Below are 25,722 nucleotides of genomic sequence, written 5' to 3'. Positions count from 1 at the left end.
ACTTTCAGTTTTCACATCTCTTTTCCTGTAAGAAATGTATAACTACGTTATTTTTAATCTTTAGTCCTAATCTTCTTTACCCGTTTCCTAAAATCGAAGACCAAACCATTTTGCTACCAAAAATAACCGATAATGATGGTTAAGTCCCCGAAAGCAAAAAAAGGCAAGTTACGAAGGAAGGAATTCATCCAATATTCACATAATATACAACCATTTCGCTACCGATCATAGGCGGTAACAGTAAAGTCCTTGAAACCCATATAGGGTGATTTAAGGAGGAAGAAAGTAATCCAAGAATCACGAACTATACAACCATTTTGTTGTAGATCACCGAAGGTGACAATTAAGTCCCTAAAAACAATGGAGGTAAAGCTACAAAGGAAGGGATTGATCCAAGATTAACGGAATATACAATTATAGTCCCTAAAAACTATGAAGGCGGAAGTTATGGAAGAGGGAATTGATCCGAGATTCATAAAATATACAACCATTTCTCTGTCGGAGATTCACTAGTGATGACAGTCAAGTCCTTGAAAACAACACACAGAGAGATAGATAAAGAGAGAGAGAGAGAGAGAGAGATAGAATGATAAATAAATGAATTTGATACAAGATTCGTGAAATATAAAATCATTGTGCCGCTCAACGGTGACTGCCAAGTTCCTTAAAACCATAAAGGGAAATTATGGAGGAAAGAATTAATTAAATGTTCATAAATTTTACAAACATATTAAACGTTAAGAAATTAAATATATAGCAAAAAATACACTTTGGTGTGCTGGTTATGCATCTTACCCTTGATCATTTCCCTTTAAGTCTAGAGTTCAAAAGTGATCCATGATAACAATTGATGACCTATAAACCAACCAACGTACAGTCGTTATCATCCACAAGTAGCTCGTTTATCCACATCCACATCATCAATAAATAGGCAAGTGATCCATGATAATAGTTATGACCTAGAAGCCAATCAATGTGAGAATCTTCATCATCCACAAGTAGCAAGTTGATCCATGATAGCAAGTTGATGACCTAGAAACCTAAAAAAGTGATTATAATGAAAAAGAAAGATTTATGGACTAGAAAAAAACTATCATGGATGAATTTCATGCAACTACAACGGCTTATGTATCATTTTCCCTTAAAATTAATAATAATTCTCATTTATTTAGGAGTTTCGAACTTTATGTTGTACCACTTGTACAAAATATCATTTACCAACAACTATGAATCGATGAACAATGATCTTTTGTTAATTGCATTAATGTCCTATGTTGTTTTTAAATTGTTAGGAGTGCTTAGCCTAACAATTTTTTTTTGTCTTTCCTCGATAATGGAGTTGGGGTTCTACCCTTAGCACCTATATTTTTGTTTTCTTACCGCACATTTTTATTTCACTCTTTTAGTCACCATCTTCTTTACATGTTTATTCTTTACCCTTCTTACCGTCTTCTTTACTCAGAGTATTTTATGCCTATGTAGGTAAGATTGAACCATATTTTATGTTTCTTCACACTTTTAGGGGATCTATGAGTTGTTGAATGCTGTCATATACAAGTTTGATGACACCTGTTATCTTCTTCGTTAGAGAAACTTCTACATGTACGAATGAAAAAAAATCCCAAGTTTATTACACTACTTTCCTAGAAGTCATAGCGGAGGAAAGAATCAAGAGAGTTTCAATTTGGTGAAAGTGTATTTAGGTATGATATCCCTTTCACTCCAAATGTGGATTGAAATTTCATGAGAGAAATGTTTTGATACAGTCTGGACCAAATGATTTTGATCAATTATGGGGAATATTCAGCAAAGTATGTATATTATGGGCTCATCAACGATTAAATCAAAGCTTTATTCAATACTTTTGGACTTTAACGAGTAATCATAAACGTCCCTCTATTTTGAGGTCATTAACGATAAAGTCCTGATATTTTCTTTAACATAAAAATATAAGGAGTTATATCATATCACAATCTTATTGTATTCTCTGTGTCTCACATAATATGCTATTATTGCTATTGTAGTTTTGTTGTACCGTAAGATTAGAATTTTGATCCAAAAATGATAAAAAAAAAATTGTTTTCAAATAAAAAATATTTTACATCAGATTTATAAAATATAGTAAGATTAGGATAAAATAATACCATTTATTGAACATTAAAAATTGTAATAACATTATAATAAAATAATATCATATGAAAGAAAAAAAAAGAATATAATAAAATTATAGTAAGATGGTGTGACATTCCCTATTTTCCAAAACAAAAAAGAAAAAAAAAACTTTTCTTTACGCTTTCTAAGGCATGCTATCTTTGTTTGTGGAAATCCAAGTATATTAAAATATTTTGCAAAAACTGTCAATTTGTATTAAAATATCTTGAGTACGGGTGTTGTTTCAAAATACAAAAAGCCTAAGTATGTCATAATCAATACACAACATAAGTTACAATGTAAAGACCTACCAGTCCCGAATACTATTGCATGTTCTCTCTTAATCATTCAACATACTAATCAAGTTCCAGTAGCTTTCGTCTTGTTACTTGTGATGCATATAGTTTACGTCGGTTAAGTTTAGGAAAACCTTGTGAGACATATAAATTTTCAATTCCATAATATTTTAATGATAATAAACCATATGTATTAACCTTGCAAAACCAATTGTTACGAAGCAATATAGATATATAATCCAACGAAGATATCTATAAAACACTACACCCCTACATATCCACCCCAATTGATTCTCACAGATCCTAATCCATGATCATTTGGAATAATCATTTTACCTGATGAATCATTTTGAACAATGGTATAACTACACAACTAGGGGATTCCTTGGCCTATGTAAGATGTGAAATCCCTAAATTTCACGACTATTTTAAAACTTTTTATTTATTCTTATTTAAAACATAGTTTATTTATAAATGCGAAATTTGTCCCAACAAAGTATTTCTGAAGAAATGTATTTCATTAATTTATAAAAATATTGGGATGTTATAATTGATACAAAAGATAAGAATAAACAAGCCTTAACAATCTACATTTCTTTAAATATCTCATTATGCATTATCTTAGTACCGCTACATGTGATACAAAAAAATTGAGTGGATCAGGTTGGGAAACTTGGTGAGTACATAGAGATTTCAATCCCATAATGTTATAATATATATATATATATATATATATATATATATATATATATATATATATATAGGCTTAGGTTATTTTGTTTAGAGTATCTATTGTGTTATTGTATGCATAAATGTGAGCCAATCAAATTTACATATTTTAAGAAAGTGATTAATATATATTATTGAATTAAATATAATTGAAAAATATCATCTTAATTAAATATAAGGGTAATTCAGTCAATTAATATAGACTTAATAAAGGAAAATTGCATTTTTTAAGGGATCATAGATTCTATTAATTTTAAAAATCTGATTTTAAGAATTATAATTATTTTAATTCGGACATTCTGACAGAATATGTTTATGAGTATATTCAAAATTAAAAATATTCTTGAACCATAAATAATAAAAATATTCTTGAACCTATTTCTTGATCATAAATTTAAAAACTTTTTGTAGAATAACAAATTCTTGAACAATCACTAAAAGAATAAAAACAAAAAAATACATTATTTCTTATAGAATACGGGTAAAAATTGTTAATAATTACATTTATTGTTAAAGAATAAAACTAAAAAACAATCAAAACCGGAAAGAATACATCAAAATCTAACAACGACTAATACATTCTAAAAGAATAATGTGGTCCGTTTCAATTTTGTGGTTCGTTCTTCAAGCATCAACTTCTGTGATTCCAACAGAATTGGAATTTGTCATTCCATTCCAACGGAATTGGAATTCGTGATTCCATCATCATTTTCCCGGCTCTGTAAGTAATCAAAATCTCCAACATATTCAATGATTATTGTCGAGTCTTTGATACATTTATCAGCTTTTACGGTGAATCTGCAACAATAACATATATATATATATATATATATATATATATATATATATATATATATATATATTAATAATTTAATATCAAGAACACCAAAGGTTTAGGCACAAAAACCCACTTACCCTTCTACAGGATAAAAAGCAACCATAAGTGGAGGGCATTCCCCTCTCCTCATCATGCTCTTGCACACATTCAAGGCCTCAATGTCTTCTCTTGATAAAACCTGCATCCCCTCTTTCTCATAAGCAGGACGATTAGCTGGCCTAGGAGCCATGCCATGAATATATGTGAGCTCATTACTGAAATCAGCTTCTGTAGCTGTCAATGTTGTGGCTAGTGATGCTATTTGTTCTAGTCTTCTTGCAGGATCCTCACTTGGACTATATGGTAACAGCCTCCTTCTCTTCTTTGATGTCGCTATGCAACTTTTTCGCCTGCTTTTCTTGCCTATATCTACAATCATATAACAAAACAACTCTTACCAATCTTTTTCTATAATGCAATAAAGCATAAACTACATGAATAAATGATATCTTATCTACCTTGACAATATTATTCATCGAAGCCTTACAAAGAAATTTGAATATATCGTTGCTACAATAGAAGAGTCTAACAACTTGTCCAATTATCCTTAGACAACCTATTGGGAACACTCCGATCTCATGAACTTCGAATGAGAAATTTGTGATACATATTCAATGGAACATACATTTCACTCTCGGGTTCAATCAAGTGAAAGTTCTAATGACAATTATGTTGGCTCCTCTAAAGGAAGAGTACAAGCAAGGCCCATATCTGAAATTCAATGCTACTATTGTCGTAAATATGGGCATGCATTAAAGAATTGCAAGAAAATGTAAGAATATGGTAGTATTAATGCTAAGTTTATGAATAAGTATGGGTTTAAGGCTATTGAAACAATGTTTATGACTTTTGAGATTTATGAGCTCATAATAGATTATATGTGGAAAATTTTGACTACAAATGATGATTTTGTTAGAAATTTGGGGTAATAAAAGGCTTGTAAAATTTGAGAATCGTGTGTACACTTTCAGATTAAAGTATTTGGGTGGTATTCCCAACCTTTAATCGGATAAGAATCGGAAGAGTTTCAAGAATGGAGAATATGAAGTTCTGATTTTCGTGATTGTTGTTGTACCAGTAAAAATGATGACCAAAACGATTAAGTACTTCATTTGTCTTGTAACACCTGTTCTAGGTATTACTTAATTTACTTAATATCTAGAGTTTTGTTGTGTGGACTCGGTGAGTTGGGAGTCTAACTCGTTAAGTTGAAGGAATTTCAAGGACGCGGGATCTACACCCTACTCGACGGGCTGGAAGGCCGACTCGACGAGTAGGCGATGTAAAGATAAAACCCTAATTTTAGGGTTTGCACCCTATATAATCTCCTTAATAGCCTTGAGGTTGAACTCTCATCATCCTCCAAACCCTAAGAACGTCTATGCTGACCCTAATCCCCATTCTCTTCCATTTTGTGAGCTAGAGTGGCTTTCGAAGATTAAGAAGAAGGAGATAATGAGAAGATCCAGCAAACCAAGCACTCATCCTTGAGCTTGACCATCTTGTGGACTGTTGTAAGTCTTCAAGACTCGATTTTTATCATAGAATATGGCCAGATCTTGAGTTTGCTCTTCATTTCCTATCCTTCTTGTTGATTGCATGCATGGGGTTCATAAAGTTTGCACCTTTATGAATCTACGGGGGGAAATGGTCTCAAGGTGGGCGAGATCTGACCTTTAGTCGAGCAAGGACACCATCCAAGGGTTTTAGGGCCCATTTCCTTCTTTTTGACCATTTTGACCTAGGGACATGCATGTCCATAAAGCCTCCATCTTTGGAACGTTTTGAGGACTTGAAAGTCTCCTGGGAAGGAGGGATTTCAGATCCCTAGAGTTTTGGACCATATGGAAAAGCTTTGGAGCTTTCCAACCTTTGATAAGGGCCTTAGATCATTTGGAATGGTTTTAGAGGTTAAGTTGGAAACTTTATCCTTCTAGACACCTTAGGGTTTCAGATCTAAGCCCTAGAGTCCCTGTATTCGATGTATCATCACAACAAGAAAACGGGAAGGGGGAATCGACGAGTTGCCCTAGAAACTCGACGAATCGGGTTGGGTTTCCCCGCCCTCTGGATATTAAGTGAACTCGACAAGTTGGCTAGAGTTTGATCAGGTTTCTAGACTCGATAGGAACTCGACGAGTCATTAAGATGCATTCGACAAGTTGAGGTCAACATGGATTATTGACTTTAACTGTTGACCTTGACCTTGACCAAGGTTGATCAGGGTTGACTTTGAGGGTAATTTTAGGATTATGATAAATCTATATTATGATGCTTATAGGCAGTTGAGTTGGAGCAACACGTGGGACATATATGATTCTAGCTTGTGAGTTCAGCATTCGTGAGAGGTGAGTCTCCTCACCATACCAATGGGTTGAAGGCACCAAGTCCGGACCATATATATTATGTGATACTCTAGTTGAAGTATATTATGAGACATGGTAGCTGGTTACATGCTAGGATTGTATGCTAGTTGTATGCTTGTATGGAAGACCATGGGAGATCCCATGGTACTTGGATGTAAGACCATGTTGAGAGCCCATGGAATTCCGACTAAGATTTATGTGGAGAGCCCATGGCAACATGATGTAAGACCATGCGGAGAGCCCATGACATTCCTATTAAATACCATGGGAGAGCCCATGACACTTAGGTGTAAGACCATGTGGGGAGCCAATGACATCCTGGAGTAAGACCCTGGGGACGAGCCCACGACATCCCTATATGTTATATGCATGGCTTATGGGGTATATGTACCTTGTATAGATGATATGGTATGTGTATATGTGGATTATGTGTGTGGTATGCTCTGGGAAACTCACTTAGCATTAGCTTATAGTTTGTGGTTTTGTTTCAGGTACTTTTGAGCCCAAGGGCAATGGCAAGGCTTGATGGCGCGGCGTGTACTCTCTCGGATATTTTATGGGACACTGACGTTTTGAAATAAAGTTGTAATTGATATGAGTTTTAAAAACAATCATAACTGGATTTTGTGGTTTATGGGAATGTAATTTGATTAGTCGAAAATGAAAATTTTCTTTAGAAAATTGGGTCGTTACATGTCTAAAACTGTCAAGGCAGTTTTGTTTGTCCAAAAACTACTCCAACTATCAAAACCAATTTATAACAGTCATAAAGTGTCACTAAAACTGGATCATTAATAAGGATCAAAATTAAGTAAAAAATTGGGTTCATTTATAGAAAATTCAAATTTCTATGGCATTTTTTATATAGCAATATAACTCATATAAAAAAATTTCGACCCCAGCCAGGGGCTACCGCCCCTTAAACCCTGCTCCCAGGGGCGCTGCCCCCGGGCCCCCGTTCGTTTAGGGGCTTCGCCCCTAAATGACAGTCTACTTAGAATCTTGAATGAACTTAAACAAGTGTGCACTCCGCACCTTCCTTACTTGTTTAATATTCATCAAGATTGATTTTTCGTCAGCAAGTCAATCCATTACACATAAATACACATTGATGATACAAAATCACCAACAAACCTCCCTCATTTAAGTGTAATCTTGATTAACTAAAACAAAACATAGCAAGAACAAACCAATGCATAAAATGAAATGTTGTGAAGATTGAATTTCACATTAGTATATTATTCAATCCAAATATTCGAATATCAGGGTGTCACTAAGGATTGAACCCTTTCTATTCATAGTGAATACATGAAAATAATACACACAACAGTTTATATTCTCGTAAGTTCTAACTTGACACTATATTTTACTAGCTTGTGTCCCATCCTTCAATAAGCATATCAAATCCATGTCCTAACTTCTTGAAGCAGCTAAACTTCATGCTTATATAGGTAGTCCTTTTATTCTTGTACCTGCAAATGCAATTTTTCAAAAGAACTATTAAGAATATAAATTTGACCTCCTTCACTTGCAGTACTGAACACATACCTTGGGATGATGATAATAATGTGTTCCAATATTCAAATACCAAGCTTTCCAAATTGAATTCAGCATCTAATATTACATTAGATGGGAAATGGGTATCTCAATATAAAAGATTTTAAGTGGACTTTAACCCCATCGGTAACATCCCAAGTTCAGAAGCAAGAGTTCATGGGTGTAAAGTGTAAATGGAAAAGTAGACTCGGCGAGTTGGAGCTTTAACTCATCGAGTCGGAACGTGTTTTGGGCATGTGATACGTGACCTGACTCGCCGAGTCGGCGGCTGGACTCGACGAGTCAGTGTTGGGAAGAGAAAACTCTAAATCTTAGAGTTTGCACCCTATTTAAAGGACCTTATGTCCTCCCCTCGGCCTCCTTGTTACCCTTGAGATTCAGTAAACCATAAAATCGTGTGGGCTTCCATTGTTGAAGAGATTTGAGCTTTGGAGGAGGAATATAAAGAAGGAAGCTTGAAGATTAAGAGGCTAGAATCAAGGAATTCGTGTAGATCTAGAATCTAATTCATCTTGGGCACATTTTGTAGGTAACAAGTCGTTGCTTTGAGCTCTTTCCTTCTAGATCTATTCTTGGATGATGATTTGGGGCTATTTAGCATGTTTCAGATCCATTTCGGGTTTTAGGACTAGATCTGGGGTTGCAACTTTAGATCCAGACTTATCTTGGTCCATGGAGGCATAAAGTATCAGCCTTTGTGCATGTATAAGAGTATTCTTGTCTTGAACCTTCTTTTTAGCTTGTTTTGAACCTATATTGCCTTGCATGCACGTAAAGTTGGAAACTTTACGTGTGAAACTAGCCCTAGGAGTCCAGATCTATGAGTTGGAAGCAGTGAGATGGTCTAAAATCGTCTGAATATGGATGACTTAAGTAGACTCGGCGAGTCTGTTCTTGGACTCGATGAGTTGGGTCGCAAACCCTAACCCAGCTAGTTATGATGCAAATCAATGAGTTGAGTGGTGACTCAGTTAGTTGGACAGGCTAGGACTCGGATTGAAGGACTCGACGAGTCATGGGGTGACTCGGCGAGTCCAGTCACGAATTGTGGGGTTCTGAGTTCATGAACTCGGCAAATCACTAGGATGACTCAGGGAGTAGGGTCAACCGGGAAGGTTGACTTTGACCAGGACTATGACTTTGACCAAGAGTTGACCAGTTTGACTTCAATGGGGTATTTTTGTAATTTGGGCTCTAATGGTTATGGTTTCAATGAAGTTTTAGGCGGTGGTGTTCGTGGCGGTGATCGGGAGTTTTGATCTCATCTCTTCAGTTCAACATTTGCAAGGTGAGTTATCCTCACTATACTCAAGGGTATAAGGCACCAAGGTCGTCCCTTTGATTTGTATTTGAGATAGTTATGTTTGTGACATGATAGATCAGTATCTTGGTAGATTGGATGTGGTTATGCTTAGTGGCCTATAGTTAGGTCTAACTGTCTGTATGTTGGTAGGAGATTACCTGTTATATGTGAACTTGGTTGATTGGTAGTGGAGGGTATTCCATCCCGAGGATGATAGGGCCCTAGTATGTTGTCTCTATAAACTGTTATATGGCTATCCGATAGGTGCACATGTTTGTTAGTATGTGGGCTTTCCAACCCGATGGTTGTGGGCCAGGAGTCTTCCATCCCGGTAGGATGATTGGACTCATAGTAGGTGGGCATTCCAACCCGATGGTTGTGGGCCAGGAGTATTCCATCCCTGTAGGATGATTGGACTCATAGTAGGTGGGCATTCCAACCCGATGGTTGAGGGCCTGGGGTATTCCATCCTGATGGATGATTGGACCCATAGTAGTTATTGTAAGTGTAGGAGAGTGGGCATTCCAACCCGATGGTTGTGGGTCGAGAGTATTCCATCCCGAGGATGATTGGACTCGTAGTATATTGGAATTCCAACCCGATGGTTGACTGCACCCATAGTATGGGTATTTGGGGGTAACTCACTAAGCTTTCGGACTTACAGTTTTCAGTTATTGTTTCAGGTACATCACGAGATCGTGGCAAGGCAAAGGCGTGATCGTACCGCTCCTCATTTTTTTGATGTTGTTTCTGGGATACTCTGATAATATAATATTTGGGAACCTTTTTGTAATAACTAATGAAACATGGATTGTTTATGAAAAGTTTAAATTGGTTGGAAAATTTTGGATGTTACACCATCCCTACAACCTCCTTGTGTACAAGATCTCTTCCTAACCCTTTGGTTAGATGATCGGCTAAATTCAAATGAGCTCTTATAAACCTCACATATATCACACCCGTCATCATGAGCTCACGAATCATGCTATGTCTAACACCTAAATGTCTAGACTTTCCATTGTACACTTGACTATAAGTCTTAGCAAAGGTTGCAACACTATCACATCTGATATAAATGGTAGATTTGGGTTTGGGCCATACTGGAATTTCATAAATCAAATTCCTCATCCACTCAACTTCTTTACCAGCAAAATACAATGCAACAAACTCAGATTCCATGGTTGAGCTAGTAATACAAGTATGTTTCTTGGATGCCCAAGAAATGGCACCTCCTCCAAGAAGAAACACCCAACCACTAGTAGTGGCGTGATCCTCTAAGTTTTTAATCCTGCTGGCATTTGAATAACCTTCCAAAACAGAAGGATAGCCACTATAAGTTAAACCATAATTCATGGTCCTTTCAAGTACTTGAATACTCTACTCACAGCTTGCCAATGATGTGTACTAGGATTACGAGAATATCTACTAAGCCTTCCCACAACATATGCTATATCAGGCCTAGTACTAGTCATGACATACATTAGACATACATTAGGTAGAAGCTTAAGGCTAGGATATATAGGAGTCCTAACAGGAGAACAATTCTCAAATTAAACTTTCCAATATCATCTCAATGTAATGAGAATGATAAATTGAAATCCCATTGTTTCCTTGTTTAATTCTTATACCAAGAATTACCTCATCCTCCCCCGTGTCTTTCATTTCAAAACTAGATGATAATAATTTCTTGGTTTTATAAATTTCTTCTAAGTACCAAAAATCAACATATCATCCACATATAAATAAATCATGAGTCCTTTACCAGAAGTATCAAATTTTCTATATACACACTTGTCATCTTGGTTTGATGCAAAACCATTAGACAAGACAACATCACCAAACTTTTGATGTCATTATTTTGGTGCTTGTTTCAAACCATATAATGATTTCTTTAACTTGCACACTTTGTGTTCTTTTCCAGGAATCACAAACCCTTCAGGTTGTTTCATGTATATTTCCTCATCCAAGTCACCATTCAAGAATGCACTTTTCACATCAATTTGAGGAATCACAAGATTATGTATAGCTGTATAGTAGAAAGTCTGGCAACAAGAGCATAATATCAAAGAAATCAATGCCTTCTTTTTGTCTAAAGCCTTGGATAACCAATCTGGCTTTATACTTATCAATTGTGCCATCCACCTTCATTTTTCTTTTGAGGATCCATTTACATCCTAATGCCTTGCAACCAGGAGGTAAATCAAACAATACCCAAGTATTGTTATGCATGATAGAATCAATCTCATCTTGAATTGCCTCTTTCCAAAAATGAACATCCCTAGAAGCCATAGCTTCACTGAAAGTCTTTGGATCCTCCTTAATAGTAAAACAATATTGATGTTGAGTCACAATCGTATCCCTTGTTCCTTGAACTAAATATAGTTGAAAATCTGATCCAAAAGATTTAGCTTTTCTAGCTCTAGTACTCTTTTTAAGTTCATGCATAGAACTTGTACCACCATAAGTATCTTCGGCTTGAGTTGTGTTCTTGCTAAAAAATTGTTGAATCATGTCCCTTGGTCTAGGTATAGATGTAAATCTTTCTTCATCAAATAGAGCATCTTTTGACTCTATAACAGTGTTTACAGACACATAGTCATTAGATTCTAAAACATAGAATCTATAAGCTTTGGAATGCTCAGCATATCTAATAAAGATACAATCTACACCTCTTTCACCCAATGTTTTCCTTTTGGTTTCAGTGAGCCTTACAACCGCTCTACAACCCCAAACTTTAAGACAACTCAAATTTGGTACCTTTTTACACCAAAGTTCATAAGGAGTATTCTTACTCCTTTTATTTGGATTTTTGTTCGAGATGTTACATGCAGTTAACATTGCCTCACCCCAAAACCCTGCACTTAATCCAGAATAGGACAACATGGAATTAACCGTTTCTTTTAAAGTCATATTCTTCCTTTCAGCTACACCATTTTGTGGATGTGTATAAGGAGTTGTGGTTTGATGTATTATCCAATTGATTCAAAACAAATTGGATCATAATACTCACCACCTCTATTAGTATGCAAGACTTTTTTTAATTCATTTTTATGAAGCTCAACTTATTGTTTATAAATTTTAAATTTATCAAGTGCTTCATCCTTAGAATGTAGAAAATAGACATAGCAATATCTAGATGCATCATCAATAAAAGTAACAACATACTTTTTGTTTCCAAGGGAAGGTGTTGCATGGAAATCACATAAATCACTATGTATAAGTTCCAACACATTGCTTTCCCTAACAACATCTTTGAAATGTTTTCTTGTAATTTTAGTTAACATGCATGTTTTACATTTTTCATTATTTTGCAAATCAAAAGCAGGAATTAAACTCATTTTAGACATGTCTTCTAATCTCTTGTAATGAATGTGTCCTAGTCTAGCATGCCATAATTCATATTTATTAAAATTATTGCTAGTACTAGTAGAAGCCATGCAAATAGAATTATCAATAAAAGGATAATTAATATTAAGTCTAATAAGTTCATTGCATACATATCAATATCACATAAAAGAACCATGTCTTGACAAGATATACTTGTCACTTTCTAATACTTGTTTGTAACCACAATTATTTAAAACAATTTCAGACACAAGATTCTTTCGAATCCTCGGTACATATAAAACATTGTTCAGACATAAACTCTTTCCATAAGTAAAGTAAAGTAAAACAGATCCTAAACCCTTGATTGGTTCAGTTGCAACATTTCCTATTTTCACCACATATCCATCTTCAATTGGTTGACATTCCTTGAACCAACAAATATCTTTACATAAATGGCTAGTTGCTCCCGAATCAATACACCATGAAACATCATCATCCTGCACATAAAATGCTTCAGAAATCACCGAAATATAATTCTGAACATATTTACAATTCTGCGCGGAAACAAAAATTTGAACTTGTTGCTTTTCTGGATCCTTGGATCCACTTGGTCCAACACCAACCTTATTTACTTTGCGAAGATGAAAATCTTTCTTGAAGTGACCCGGTTTGTTACAATTCCAACAAACCAACTTAGCCTTCTTATTGGAAGACTTGTCATCCTTTCCTTTAAACTTTCTTTTTCCATTAGACTTCTTGAGATTCTTTAAACTTTCTCCTTCCACCATGTTTATAGAAGAGGAACCAACTTGGTTCTTTCCTTTAGGATTGTTATTAAGTTATTGAGTCCTTAAGGACTCTTCAATCCGTAAATGGCTTCCAAGTTGAGTCAAAGTTAATTCCCCTTTGTTATGTTTCAGATTATGTTTAAAATCTTTCCAAAAAGGGGGCAGTTTGTTAATGATCACAACCACATAAATGGCTTCATCCATTTCAAATTGTGTTGAGCAAACTGTCCCAGAATCCTTAACATTTCATGAAATTGTTCCATAAAAGGCTTGGAGTCAATCATCTTGTAATCCATAAAGTTACTAACAAGAAACTTCTTGCTAGAAGCATCTTCAGCCATGTATTTGGATTCAAGAGAATCCCACAGTTCTTTTGCATATTCGAAATTTTGATAGATATCAAAAAGAGAGTTAGATATACCATTGAGAATATGACCACGACATATGTAATCATCATTTTCCCACTTTGATCTCCTTCTTCTTGCCTCCAAAGGTTCATCTTCAACAGATTCTTGTAAGACTGGCATGGGTTTACTCAGAACATACACCGCTTTCGGAGTGGTAAGGATAGAGTGCATCTTCTTCTGCCATCTACGAAAATCTTGCCCTTCAAACTTGTTCAATTTGTCAAACTTGCTTGTCATATCCTTCACAAAATCACCACTTGCCATGATAACAAAATACTTTAATCTTTGTTAGAAAGTTGAGGTAATAAAAGGCTTGGCAATTCTAAGAATCGTGTGTACAATTTCTGATTAAAGTATTTGGGTGGTACTCCCCACCTTTAATCGGATAAGACTCGAAAGAGTTTAAAGAACAGAGAATATGAAGTTATGATTTTCGTGATTTTTGTTGTACTAGGAAAAATGATGACCAAAATGATTAAGTACTCCATTTGTCTGAAAATTGTCAAGACAGTTTTCTTTGTCCAAAAACTACTCCAACTGTCAAAACCAGTTTATAACAGTCATAAACTGTCACTAAAACCGGATCATTAATAAGGGTCAAAATTAATTAAATAATCTGGTTCATTTACAAAAAATTCAGATTTTTAAGGCTTTTTTATATAGCAATATAACTCATACAAAAATTTCCAACCCCAGCCAGCCAGCCAGGGGCTTTGCCCCTGGACCCTCGTTCGTTTAGAGACTTCACCCCTAAATGACAGTCTACTTAGAATCTTGAGTGAACTTAAACAAGTGTGCACTCCGCATCTTCCTTACTTGTTTAATATTCAGCAAGATTGATTTTTGGTCAACAAGTCAATCCATTATACTTAAATACACATTGATGATACAAAATCACCAACATATTTGATTGTGGTTGTGGACAATGCTATCCATAGCAATTTTTGAAGAATAGACGGATATGAAGGATTGATGGTTGAAGGCTTCAAGATTTGAAGTTAAGTTAGAGTATTATTCAAGTCTAGTTTAGGGGGCGGGGGGGGGGGGGGGGGGGGGATAACATATATTAAACTAGAGTTAGATATTGTTATTACTATTAGGACTATGTTAGTCTGTAAATGGTGACGGCAGTTAACATGCCTCTTCCGAACCGGTGTGAATGAATAGTCATGATAGTTCACATACTCCCAATATATAAGTGCATATAAAACCAAATATGATATATGATTTGTGATATATATTAATAAAAGATTGTGTTTAGAATTACCTTTCGTGTTGTATATTTTTGTTTGAATTTCTGGTCTTATCCTTATGTCCAACAGTTTCGAATTATAGAAATGAATAATTTTAAAATGAAAATTGTTGTTGTTGTTGTATAAATTATATTTTAATGTTGTAAAACTTAAATTATTTAAGTTATAGTGTTGAAAAACTCTTTTAAGTTTAAAAAAAATAGTTTATTTTAACAACATTTAGATGTTAGAAAACAAACAATCTTCTTATTGTAGACTACAGACATTTGGTCTATATCTTATTTTGTAGATGTTTGTAAATATGATCGACAGACTACATACATTTTACATTTAAAAAACAAACAACATGTAAAATGATAAATTTGATGAAGGGGAAGGTCGTCATTTACTCATTTAATACATGGCAGGCACCAAAATTGTTATAAAACCTTCCAATATGGATTGAAATTGAAAATTTTGTTATAAAACCTTCCCATATGGATTAAAACTTAAAAAACATTATTTTTGGACCTTATTTAAAAAGACTACCTAAAGACAAAGGACCACAGTTGTAACTTACTCAAGGATATAAAACAGAACACTTTACCACTGCAGAGCCAAAGAAGTAGAAAAGCAGCGGAAGATGAGTAGATAAGGAGACTCTAGAAACGACGTTGTGCCGCTCCCGGAGATATCCATTTTTGGCGGCTCTCTCATCTCCGGTAAGTGTGTTTCATCTGTATATTTTCGTTAATCCACACAATTATTCCGTAAATTTAGTAGAATTAAAAGTAAATATGAATTCTTAGCCATTTTGAATGAGCAATTTTGTTCCTTTTTGTGCAGCATATCCTAAAGTAGTTTAAATGATGTCATAATTGAAGATTATGCCTCGGGATTTGTGATTTGCTAGATGACTTCAAGTATTTTGGTGGTGGAAACATAAAATTCTCTTAAAATTAAGGTAGTAGAGAGTATTAAGTTGCTTAATGCTTATACTATTTCTATTGGTTCTTGTTGTTTAGATTCTTCAAGTGCAATGTTGTATATATCTGATTGTGTTTTGTTTTCCCAATATTTCAGGTGAGATGGACATCAGCAACAGCCACAACAACCACATCTTATGGTTCTTCAAGCACAAAGGTTTCGATGACAAAGGCATTAACGAAATCTTGAGAAAATGCAAACGCCTCGAATCCGTCCAAAAACAAAACCTATCTGAAAACTGGGATTACTTAAAATCCATCGGAATCCAAGAACGAAAGCTTCCATCAATCATCACAAAATGTCCCAAAATCATGACCCTCGATCTAAACCAAAAACTCATCCCAATGATCCAATGCCTCACAACTCTCTCAACAAAACCCGAAGAAGTCCCTTCCGCCATAACCAAATTCCCCCACATTTTAACCCACAGCATCGAAGAAAAACTTTGCCCACTCCTCGGTTTCTTCGAGTCACTCGGTGTGTCAGGAACTCAACTCGGTAAATTAATCCTCCATAACCCTAGAATCATAAGCTACAGCATCGATTCGAAGCTTTCGGGGGTAGTTGACTTTCTTGTAAATATCGGTTTGACCAAAGACGGAATGATTGGGAAAATCTTGGTTAAAAACCCATCGATTATGGGGTACAATGTTGAGAAGCGATTACGACCCACAACCGAGTTTTTACTTTCGTTAGGGTTAACGAAATCGGATCTGCAAAAGGTAGCGATTAATTTCCCGGAAGTTATGTGTAGAGATGTGGATAAGATTTTGAAGCCGAATCTTGATTATTTGAAAAGCCGTGGGTTTGATTCGCGGCAGATAGCGGGTTTAGTGGGGAGATATCCACCGATTTTGATTAAGAGTGTTAAGAACTCATTGGAACCGAGGATTAGGTTTTTGGTGGAGGTGATGGATAGGGGAATTGAAGAAGCTGTGGATTATCCCGAGTTTTTTCAGCATGGTTTGAAGAAGAGACTTGAGAGACGTGAGAAGCTTTTGAAACAGAAGAACGTTTCTTGCAGTTTGAGTGAAATGCTTGATTGTAATCATAAGAAGTTTCTTTCAAGATTTGATCTGGTTGCGAAAATTGTTTAAGTTATTCCTTCCATCTTCTCTTTGTGTAATTTGTAGTTGTTTTGAAGATTTTGTAATATGTAGTTGTTTTAAGCTCGTGAGCTATATATATGAGAATTTTAACTACTTAACAAAGAAAGTCATGAAAATGAACTTTTCTCAGCTATTTTTTTAAAAAAATTTGTGTATGAATCATCCTATTTTTTTTACGAGACAAAGTAAAAAGTAGCTGTTGGATTCTGTTTCGGATTCTTGTTCAATCTTTAGCTGAATATTCTCATTAGGAAATGAGTTTAAATCAGAAGAACAATAACAAATTTTCTGTTCACAATGTCATACATTATCTTCAGATGAGTTCATGTTTATATAAAATCTAATGAACAGCTTGCATATTTCTATTGACAACCATTTGTAGGAATTTATGGCTTTTGGGACATTATTCGCGAGTGTGCAATTGAGGCTGTTGGAAAAACAATGGTGTTTTGTCACAACTTTACGCTCGTGGAGTTAAGTTGATAGATAAAATGTACAACTCGTTAATTCGTGTTTGGGATTTACTATTCTTGAAAAAAAAAAAGTGGTATTTAAAATATATATGTCAAATATGGGATATTTTTTGAATAAATGTGATTATTAGATTAAAGGTTATTTTAGATATTTTTTTAGTTTTCTAAAAGGGTTTTTAAATTCCTTGACTTATCTTCTTGCTTTTTTGATTATTATTTTAATAATTATCGTTTATCGAGAGCAAGTATTAAAGTTGATTCGGTTATTGTCGCACCAGGAACTTCAAGCAACTTCACACAAAACCCAACAGCTTTTGCCTTTTACTTTTAGTGGGTGGTTCAAAACACACGGTTCTTCCCTTCGCCACGCCGCCTCCGCCACCCTTCGATTCGCTTCATTCCTCCATTTTTATAGTATCTTCAAGCTCCATCGGCACCACATACTCATGCTATACCGATCGTATGAGCTACAATTGGCTTAATTTTCTTCAATTTGCAGATTTTAGTTTTAACCACCGAACGCGTAACTGTTGGTGCTATGGTAGAGCTTGATTTTGCCAAAATCGACGTCTGATTTCCCAGTAAGTTCCTTTCGAGAACTCTGTATTGGTTTACATGTTGTTTGTGATACAATTTGGAGGGAGACGATATGAATTCTTAGTTTATGCAATCGAACTGAAGATTTTCGTTATATGAATGTTGTTTTAAATCATTTTCAACCGCTTATGATCGCCACATTACATAATTCAAACTCAATTGCAGATGCTACTTTTAGATGTTGTGAATGGGTACATTGAACATGACTGATTTAGCATAAGGAAAACATATGATGGTTACTAAATTAAGCAATCAAAACACAGATGTTGAGACTAATTTTAGCCTAAACAAAGATGTTTATGATCACAAACTTATCTCTAAAACTCGGATTTTTCTATATTTCGAACTGTAAAGACGTTATGTTGTACCAACCTGATTTAATTTAATAAATGTCCTCCATGAATTAGTGAATTGTGAAGCATTAAATAACTTTCCATGAACAATCTAGGAAAAACAACGAAGATGGGTTCTGGTGATAGAATTCCTCATTGGAGTGTCTTTGATAATGTGAAGATGATACCTTCAAAGCCCGAATCTCTAATGGCAACAATCAATTCGGGTATTTCTTCTCTAGAGTATGCCAAGGCTACGAAGCTTTTGAATTCTTCAGTTCCTTTTTCGAAGGATAAGAAGAGAATTGATGATGAAAACCCTAATTCCTCTTCTGTATATGATGTCCGAAGAGCAGATGAAGCTTATAAAGAAGGACTCGCATATTTGGCTGCAGGTGATCTTGAGGAGGCTTTTCAATCCTTGAACTTGGCTCTTTCAAACTGCCCACCCACTAAGCCTGCGGTGGTTGCTAAGCTTCAGTCTCTTATTTCTCTCACAGCTCAACGCCTTCAAAATTCTCCCTCCTGATTTTCATTTGCTTTCTTGTAGTTTTAGTGAAAATTTTTACTCAAGTTGCATATATGTTATGTTCTCAAATTCTCAAATATATTCAATCTCCAGTTTTTCCCATTATGTTTTTTCCCCCCCCTTTTTTTTTCTAATTGTATATAGATAAAATGCAAGAAAACTATTTTAAGATAAATTTGTCCCTTGTGGTTTTGGTAAATCACTAAATCAGTTTGTTTAAGTAAAAAGCCGGTTATCCCAAGGTTGAAGATTATGTGATTAAATCATGTGTCAAACTCTATTTTGGAGTGTTTCATATCAGGTGATCACCAATGAATGCGCCCTAAGAACTCCTCTTGGATCAGACTTGTCAATAGTATAAGACATCGCAATGGATTGGGAAATAAATTATGAACAAACTAAATAAAATATGATTTAATTCGACATGAAAAAAAAAAAAAAAAAAAAAAAAACTTGTAATACAATTGTGAGTATCATACAAGTTTATGCTAAACTTTAATAACAAAACCATCTATCTTATACAACAATTTGTATGAGTAAATGATGTTTAAGGAAAAAATAATTATGAGAAAAATAACCACAAGCATAGGAATGGAATTGGAAGGGCAAAATAAACGACACACATTCCTTCAACCATTCCATTTCATCATATAAAACAATCGATTTTCATTCTAATGGAATTAACCATTCCATTCTTTCCACGATTCCGTTATACCAAACACTACCTACGAGTGCTGTTATTTTTCTTTCACAAAATAACTAAACTACAAGTTCAATAAATAAAAAGGAAAAACTAGTTCTAACACAATGGATCCTCCATTATTATTTAGTTGATGAGCAGATAACAAAATCCAACCAAAACAGCATTTGTGAAAACAACAATAGCAAGGATAAAAAGGTGAGCTATGAACCAGATTTTTATGCTCTGTGCTCGATATATGAACCAGAAAGTCCAGATGTTCCCAGAACTGTCACCTGCAATTACAGAATAACACAGTTTCAATAACCATTTCCCAATGGAATGGGAATGAACCATTCCATTCCTTCCCTTATTCCATCATACCAAATACTACAATAATGTTTTGTTAAAGAGAAAAGGAGAAAGAGAGAGATGCAATACCCTTCCCCAATCACCACCAAGACCACTGCATCTCATTTTGAGATGAATAAGTTTCATTCCCAGCTCATTTTCAACCTTTTTCCGCAAATACCCTTCATCTGCTCCAAAAGAGTTCAAGTATGCATAGTAGCGTTCAAAGGCTACAGTTAAAGCATCAGCAACATCACCCGATAAAGGTTTCACATCCTGCAACGTAAATTTTACCAATCAGACAAAATTTCATAAAAAAAAAAAGACATATACTGATATAAAGCTTCCATGAAAATAATGTAACCTCGCCACTCAGTCCAACACTATCATCAATTTCCATTTTCAAAGTCACAAGGAAGCCAGTAAACTCATCAACTGCCTCTGCAGCACGTAGAAGGTTGGCTAATGCCTCTTGGCTAGCCTTGTCTTCAGTGTTCTTAGATAATGCTCGATTTGCTTTGTTGACAACACTGTCTGGAAGTTCAGCCCAGTTTACAGCCATGAGCTCCTTGAAGGCAACCTTGATATCACCATCTTTAATGTCTGGTAAGTGTGTCAACCCACCATCAGTCAAGCATCGTGTGCTTCCAATTCCCATTGCAAATGGAGAAAGACTTTCTATACATAGAGAATACCAGAATCAGTTTCCCTTTCCATGTCAGAAACTCGATTGAAGAACAAAACCAGAGAAAATCTGATGTGAAATATGAACAATTGGCATAGTGTGAATAGGTTTTCTTTCTTCATCTAACGAATCATGCTTCATACGCGATTGTTTCTAAATCAAACTACTAAAACGTAGAGAGGATACTTCAAGGAAATAGTATTTAAAAAATCCTGAATTCCTGATAGACATTATTAGCCCTAAAATCGTATGATGTCGTGATGAGATAGCAAATTAACAAATTCAAATTATTCTTCTCGAGGTAGAACAATAGATAGATAGAAACAAATAAAACGAAGGAAAAGAACGTTACTGTAAGGCAGTGAAGATGAAGGATGCTGAAGGTAGCAGATTCCACGGCGGAGGCATTGGTTGTTGCTGTTCACGGAGGTGGGGGCGACTAAAACTACAGATCTCCGTGCGATCGAACGGTAGAGAGATCTCATCATCACCAATTTCTCCATTGCTGTGTTGATGTGTTTAGAGTAAGGATCGGAAAACGCTTCTCGAGCCCTTTTGGTATGCAGGAATGTCTTGCAAATGAAATGAAAAGGACTCAGATGTTAACAATCAATTTCCAAAGATAATTTACATTTAAGTCCCATACTAGAAAAATATATATCAAACTAAACCCTATAATATTTGTTAGCTTTATTTATTTTAGTTGGGTTCGATTCCGATCATCACTTCAATTTTGGTGAAGATGTGTGGACAATTCTCATTCATCCATTATGTCAAGAGCAATAACGTCAAATGCAAGTATTAGATTTGACATCATCGCATGTGGCGCTTGTTCATAGAGCGCAATACGGATTCAATAATGTAATCACATGTTACGAATGTTCATACAACATAACTAAGCCGAGGTTTTTTTTTTTTTTTTTTTTTTATTTGCTTTAAATAAACTTGGCTTTTAGTTTTTTTTCTTCATTTTATTTTTCATTTAAAACTTGTTTTTGTCATTTTTTTTATATCGTTAAAAATTCTTAGGCTTAAGAATCATAACAAGTTTTGGATCTTGGAGCCTAACGAGGTTTTGTACACAACAAGATTTGGATCATTAGTCTGAGAGTAATCTACAAAAGTGGTTCTTATGGTTTGCAAAAACTATGGATATAATCCAAAATGTTTCAACTTATATTGAAAGTTCAAAATTAAATATTTTATGTGCATTTTGTCACTGTCAAACATTAAAAGACTACAATACTTATATAATTTTTTATTTTTCAAAATTTTATATTTATTTTAATATTTTTATAATTAAAAAATAAAAAGTCATCCTACCCTTCCCACCCCCACCCATAATACCCCCTTCACACACACACATATACACACAAGAAACACACATATCCTTTTTATATCATCGACATTCTTTCTCCTTTCTTTGTTTATCTAATGTAAACAAGGTCGCAGTAGTCTATACCTTCAATGGACTTGACCAACTTTGTTGAAAAAGGTGCTACATAGATCAGAGTGTCATCAAACCTCTACAACCCCATTGGAAAAGGTTCTATATACCTTCATCGGTCTTTCTAGTGACAAAGTTCCCTTTCCACCGCCTCATCTCCACTAACGAACGAATCTGAAGCTTCCATGCTTCACCTTCCACATACTCTTTTCCAAAGATTAACATGTTTGGAGCTTTCAAATGAACATATATGCTCTATTTCCCTATGAGAATTCAAGAAAAATAATCCCATTTGATTATGGTGAATTACATATTATTGGTTTGGAGCATTAAACTGTCATCACCACGAACTCGAAAATGGCATCAAAGCCTCTGTTTTTTCTGTGTACTAACTATTAGGTGAAAAGTGGAATTAAATGATTTCCAAAATGAATTTTAGATGAATCCTAATTAAGATTGTTTTGATATAATTGGTCTATTTTTTTCTATGTACAATCTATTGTGTAACATCCCGTTTCGGATTTGCTTTACAATTCCCGGCTCGGGGGTCGTAATCTAAGTATGAGAAGGCTATGAGATTTTGAAGGAGAAAGGTTTAGGCCTTCTTGGATATGGATAAGGTGGATCGTGTGTGAGAAAAGGGTTCGGGTTGTACTTTAGGTCCCAAGATTATCGGCAAAGGTGTTGGTTTGGGCTTTTCATGAATTTTTGGTCTGAGCTCGAGTGGACTCTAGGATATAAAGTTGATAGAAGGGTAGAGCTTCTTGTTACCTTCTCGTGGATATAAAGTTCGTCGAAAACGGACATCGGGTGAGGAAGATATGACGCTTGGAAGTTTTTGGCATAAATGGTCCCTTAAGGAGAAAAGTTGGCATGGAAGGCCATGCATGTGAAATGGAAGCGTGTGGGTACGCCCAGCGTAAGGCTGGGTTACACCCATCGTATAAGAGAAATGGTCGCGGGTGCTCCTTGGCGTACACCCACGTACGTCCAGAGTCCAAAAACCCTAAATTTAGGGTGTGCCACTATTTATAGAACACTATATTTCAAACCCTAGTCTCCATGTTTGTTCCCCAAACTCAGAGAAGCCCTAGGACGTCTCATATCTTCCGCCTTGGGTGATTTGGTCTTTAAGTGGGTTATTTTGGTGATGTAAGCTTGGGATTTTCAAAAAAAGAAGTTGGAAAGGTAGAACTTGGGAGTTTGGAGCTCATAGATCTGGAATATCATCATCATTTGGAGCTCTTCTGAGGTATAAAGTTCATAACTTTACTTAAGAATGCATAAATCTTGTATAGTGAAGTTTTGGAGTTGTTTTGGTCCCAAGTTTGGACCTTTATGTTGGAATCTCGTTTTTTAGCTTAAGGTTGCCACCCTCAGAGCTAAAAGGGTCCCATAAGCAGTAAAGTTTCAATCTTGATGGTCCTAATGAGTTCATGCATGATATCTAGCCCTTGTTATGGAAGTATGTTGTTGCCTTTTAAGTTTGAGCTTATTTTGTGGATTTCAAGTCACCAAGATTATGACTTTAAGGATTAAGAGGATAATAAGGACCTGGATATGAATTTGCAACCTCTGGAATGAAGTAATAAGCACTTAATGGAAAAGGGCTTAACAGGAAGGTTACGATGAGCGTACGTGCAGGTACACCCAACGTACTTGCCATCGAGTCGGTACACTTAGCGTACATAGGTGTACGCCCCGCATAACTTGTCTATGTTGGACCTTGTGTTTTGGGCCATGCTTTGGGCTGTTGGGCCATTAATAGTCTGAAGTTATGGGCCAAGGATATATTTGGGCTTGGGGTGAGGCCATTGGAGGGAGTGGGCCTAGTTTAGCAAAGTGGGCCTTTAGTGGGCTTGGGGAGTTTATCTAATGTTGGGCCTGCCATTTAGATTGAGAATTGGGCCTTGGTGGGCCCAATGGGTTTTAGGTCATTAATGGGCTGGTCAGTGGGCTACCTCTAGACCTAAAGAGTGAAAGTTGGACTTAGTTCCTAATTGGGATAATTGTGGGTTTTGGCATAGATTTAGAGGTCAGTGTATAGCAGCAGAATTACTAGAGGTTGTTCATCATAGAGATGAGTCTACTCACTATACTTTACCTTGAGTGGTAGTTATGTGTGACCGGAAGGTCTTATGTGCTTACATTGAGTATTATGTTATCCTGCCTTATGTGTTATGTTGTGCATTATGTAACAACCCGTTATCCCGGGCTTTATAAACCGAGTCTTGTACCCCCCTTTTGAATGTAATGGGAATATCATCGATAAATGAATTGTTCAAAAGCTCTGATTTGGAGTACGCTATGTAGTAGATATCGTCTTAAAGGTTCCAAATAAATAAAGAAACACTAAAATCTGAGTTATGGCGAAGAAGCTATGACCATTCTAAGATTTCTGTCAAAACCGACAACACCGATCAAACGAAAAAAATGCAAAGTTTCAATACGATAACATTTAGCCTTAGGTATCTAAATGAAAGTCGTAGATAACATTAAACCGTGAGCGTACACAAAAAGAACGTCCAAATCTGACTTCGCATGAGGAAGTTATGATTTTTCAAAGAAATTCCTTAAAAACGATTAGTTATAAAATAAATAATAAAAATAATTTTGGAATTTGCCAACGGAGTCTAAATGAAAGTTGTAGATCGTAGTCTCACCTACGCGTGGATATAAAGACCATCGAAAACGGAGTTCGTATGAAGAAGATATGGATTTTTGAAGTTTATTAAATAAATTAATTAATTATTTAATTCAAAATTCGGATATTATCCGAAGAGGAGTCAGCGTCCTCCTCCGAAGTACGCGCTGCGTACTCCTGTACGCCCCGCGTAACCGAGAGGATTGGCCTCGGATCGTCCACGTCGCCATATCCGAGGAAGCCGACCCGTCCGACCCGTCCGACCCGTCCGATCCGACGTCCCATCCGACCCGGCGTCCCATCCGACCCACCTCCCCAGCAACCCGTCCCATCCGACCCGATAACCCGAGAACCCGTCCCATCCGAACCGAAGCAGTTGAGGCTTCGGTCATGCATGACGTACGCGTACGCAGCGCGTACGAGCGTACGCCCCGCGTACCGAGGCAGACTTGCCTTCCTATAAATAGAATGCGAGGGTTTCCAAAGAAAGGGTTCATTTCTCTTCTCTCTCTCTCAGCATTTCCTCGTTTTCCGTGTCCGTTCAAACCCGAAGCTCAGGTCTTTTTGGCTCAAGTCCCGAAGGCCGATTCTACTCCCGAGATTCCCGAGAATCCCAAGAAAAATCAGTTTCCCGAGACGAAACTCTGCTCGGTTTTCCACCTCACAATCTTCAAACTATCAAGTGAGTTCATATCCCCTTCGAACACTCTTTAAATACATTTTAAATGTTTTATACTCTTTAATGGGGAGGAATACAAGTAAACACACGACTAAAATCGTGTGAAACACCGATCTTTTGCTATACTTTCCATACTGTTGTTTTAACTATCTTATGAAGTTATTATGATGCAAAACA

The 25,722-nt window shown here is 35.8% G+C and overlaps 2 protein-coding genes and 1 long non-coding RNA gene across 3 annotated transcripts; 2 read left to right on the top strand and 1 right to left on the bottom strand.

The window, feature by feature from the left end:
* Window positions 1-15,604: 15,604 nt before the first annotated feature.
* On the top strand, window positions 15,605-17,235 carry LOC111876201 (transcription termination factor MTERF6, chloroplastic/mitochondrial). The gene is made up of 3 exons (XM_023872740.2): window positions 15,605-15,755; window positions 15,880-15,997; window positions 16,117-17,235. The coding sequence occupies exon 3, from the start codon at window positions 16,122-16,124 to the stop codon at window positions 17,115-17,117; it is 996 nt and encodes a 331-aa protein (XP_023728508.1). The 5' UTR covers window positions 15,605-15,755; window positions 15,880-15,997; window positions 16,117-16,121; the 3' UTR covers window positions 17,118-17,235.
* Window positions 17,236-17,857: 622 nt separating this feature from the next.
* Window positions 17,858-19,165, top strand: LOC111876202 (uncharacterized). Its single transcript, XR_006188635.2, has 2 exons — window positions 17,858-18,183; window positions 18,648-19,165. It is a non-coding gene; the product is annotated as an uncharacterized LOC111876202 (long non-coding RNA).
* Window positions 19,166-19,671: 506 nt separating this feature from the next.
* On the bottom strand, window positions 19,672-21,397 carry LOC111876203 (succinate dehydrogenase subunit 5, mitochondrial). Its single transcript, XM_023872743.3, has 4 exons — window positions 21,128-21,397; window positions 20,455-20,768; window positions 20,181-20,366; window positions 19,672-20,035 (listed from the first exon to the last, which is right to left on the bottom strand). Exons 1-4 carry the CDS (start codon window positions 21,276-21,278, stop codon window positions 19,979-19,981), a joined length of 708 nt encoding a protein of 235 aa, XP_023728511.1. The 5' UTR covers window positions 21,279-21,397; the 3' UTR covers window positions 19,672-19,978.
* Between the last annotated feature and the right edge of the window lie 4,325 nt (window positions 21,398-25,722).

The sequence above is a fragment of the Lactuca sativa genome, chromosome 1 (genome assembly GCF_002870075.4).
Source record: "Lactuca sativa cultivar Salinas chromosome 1, Lsat_Salinas_v11, whole genome shotgun sequence".
Lineage (NCBI taxonomy): Eukaryota > Viridiplantae > Streptophyta > Magnoliopsida > Asterales > Asteraceae > Lactuca > Lactuca sativa.
Note: the sequence above shows the minus strand (reverse complement) of the source record. Positions and strands in the feature narration are given on the sequence as shown.

Coding starts and splice junctions, on each gene's coding strand:
- LOC111876201 (XM_023872740.2), top strand. CDS start 16,122: ATGGACATCAGCAACAGCCACAACAACCACATCTTATGGTTCTTCAAG.
- LOC111876203 (XM_023872743.3), bottom strand. CDS start 21,278: ATGGAGAAATTGGTGATGATGAGATCTCTCTACCGTTCGATCGCACGG. Junction 20,367..20,454: donor GTGTTGGACTGAGTGGCGAG/GTTACATTATTT, acceptor TTTACGTTGCAG/GATGTGAAACCTTTATCGGG. Junction 20,036..20,180: donor TTGGTGGTGATTGGGGAAGG/GTATTGCATCTC, acceptor CTGTAATTGCAG/GTGACAGTTCTGGGAACATC.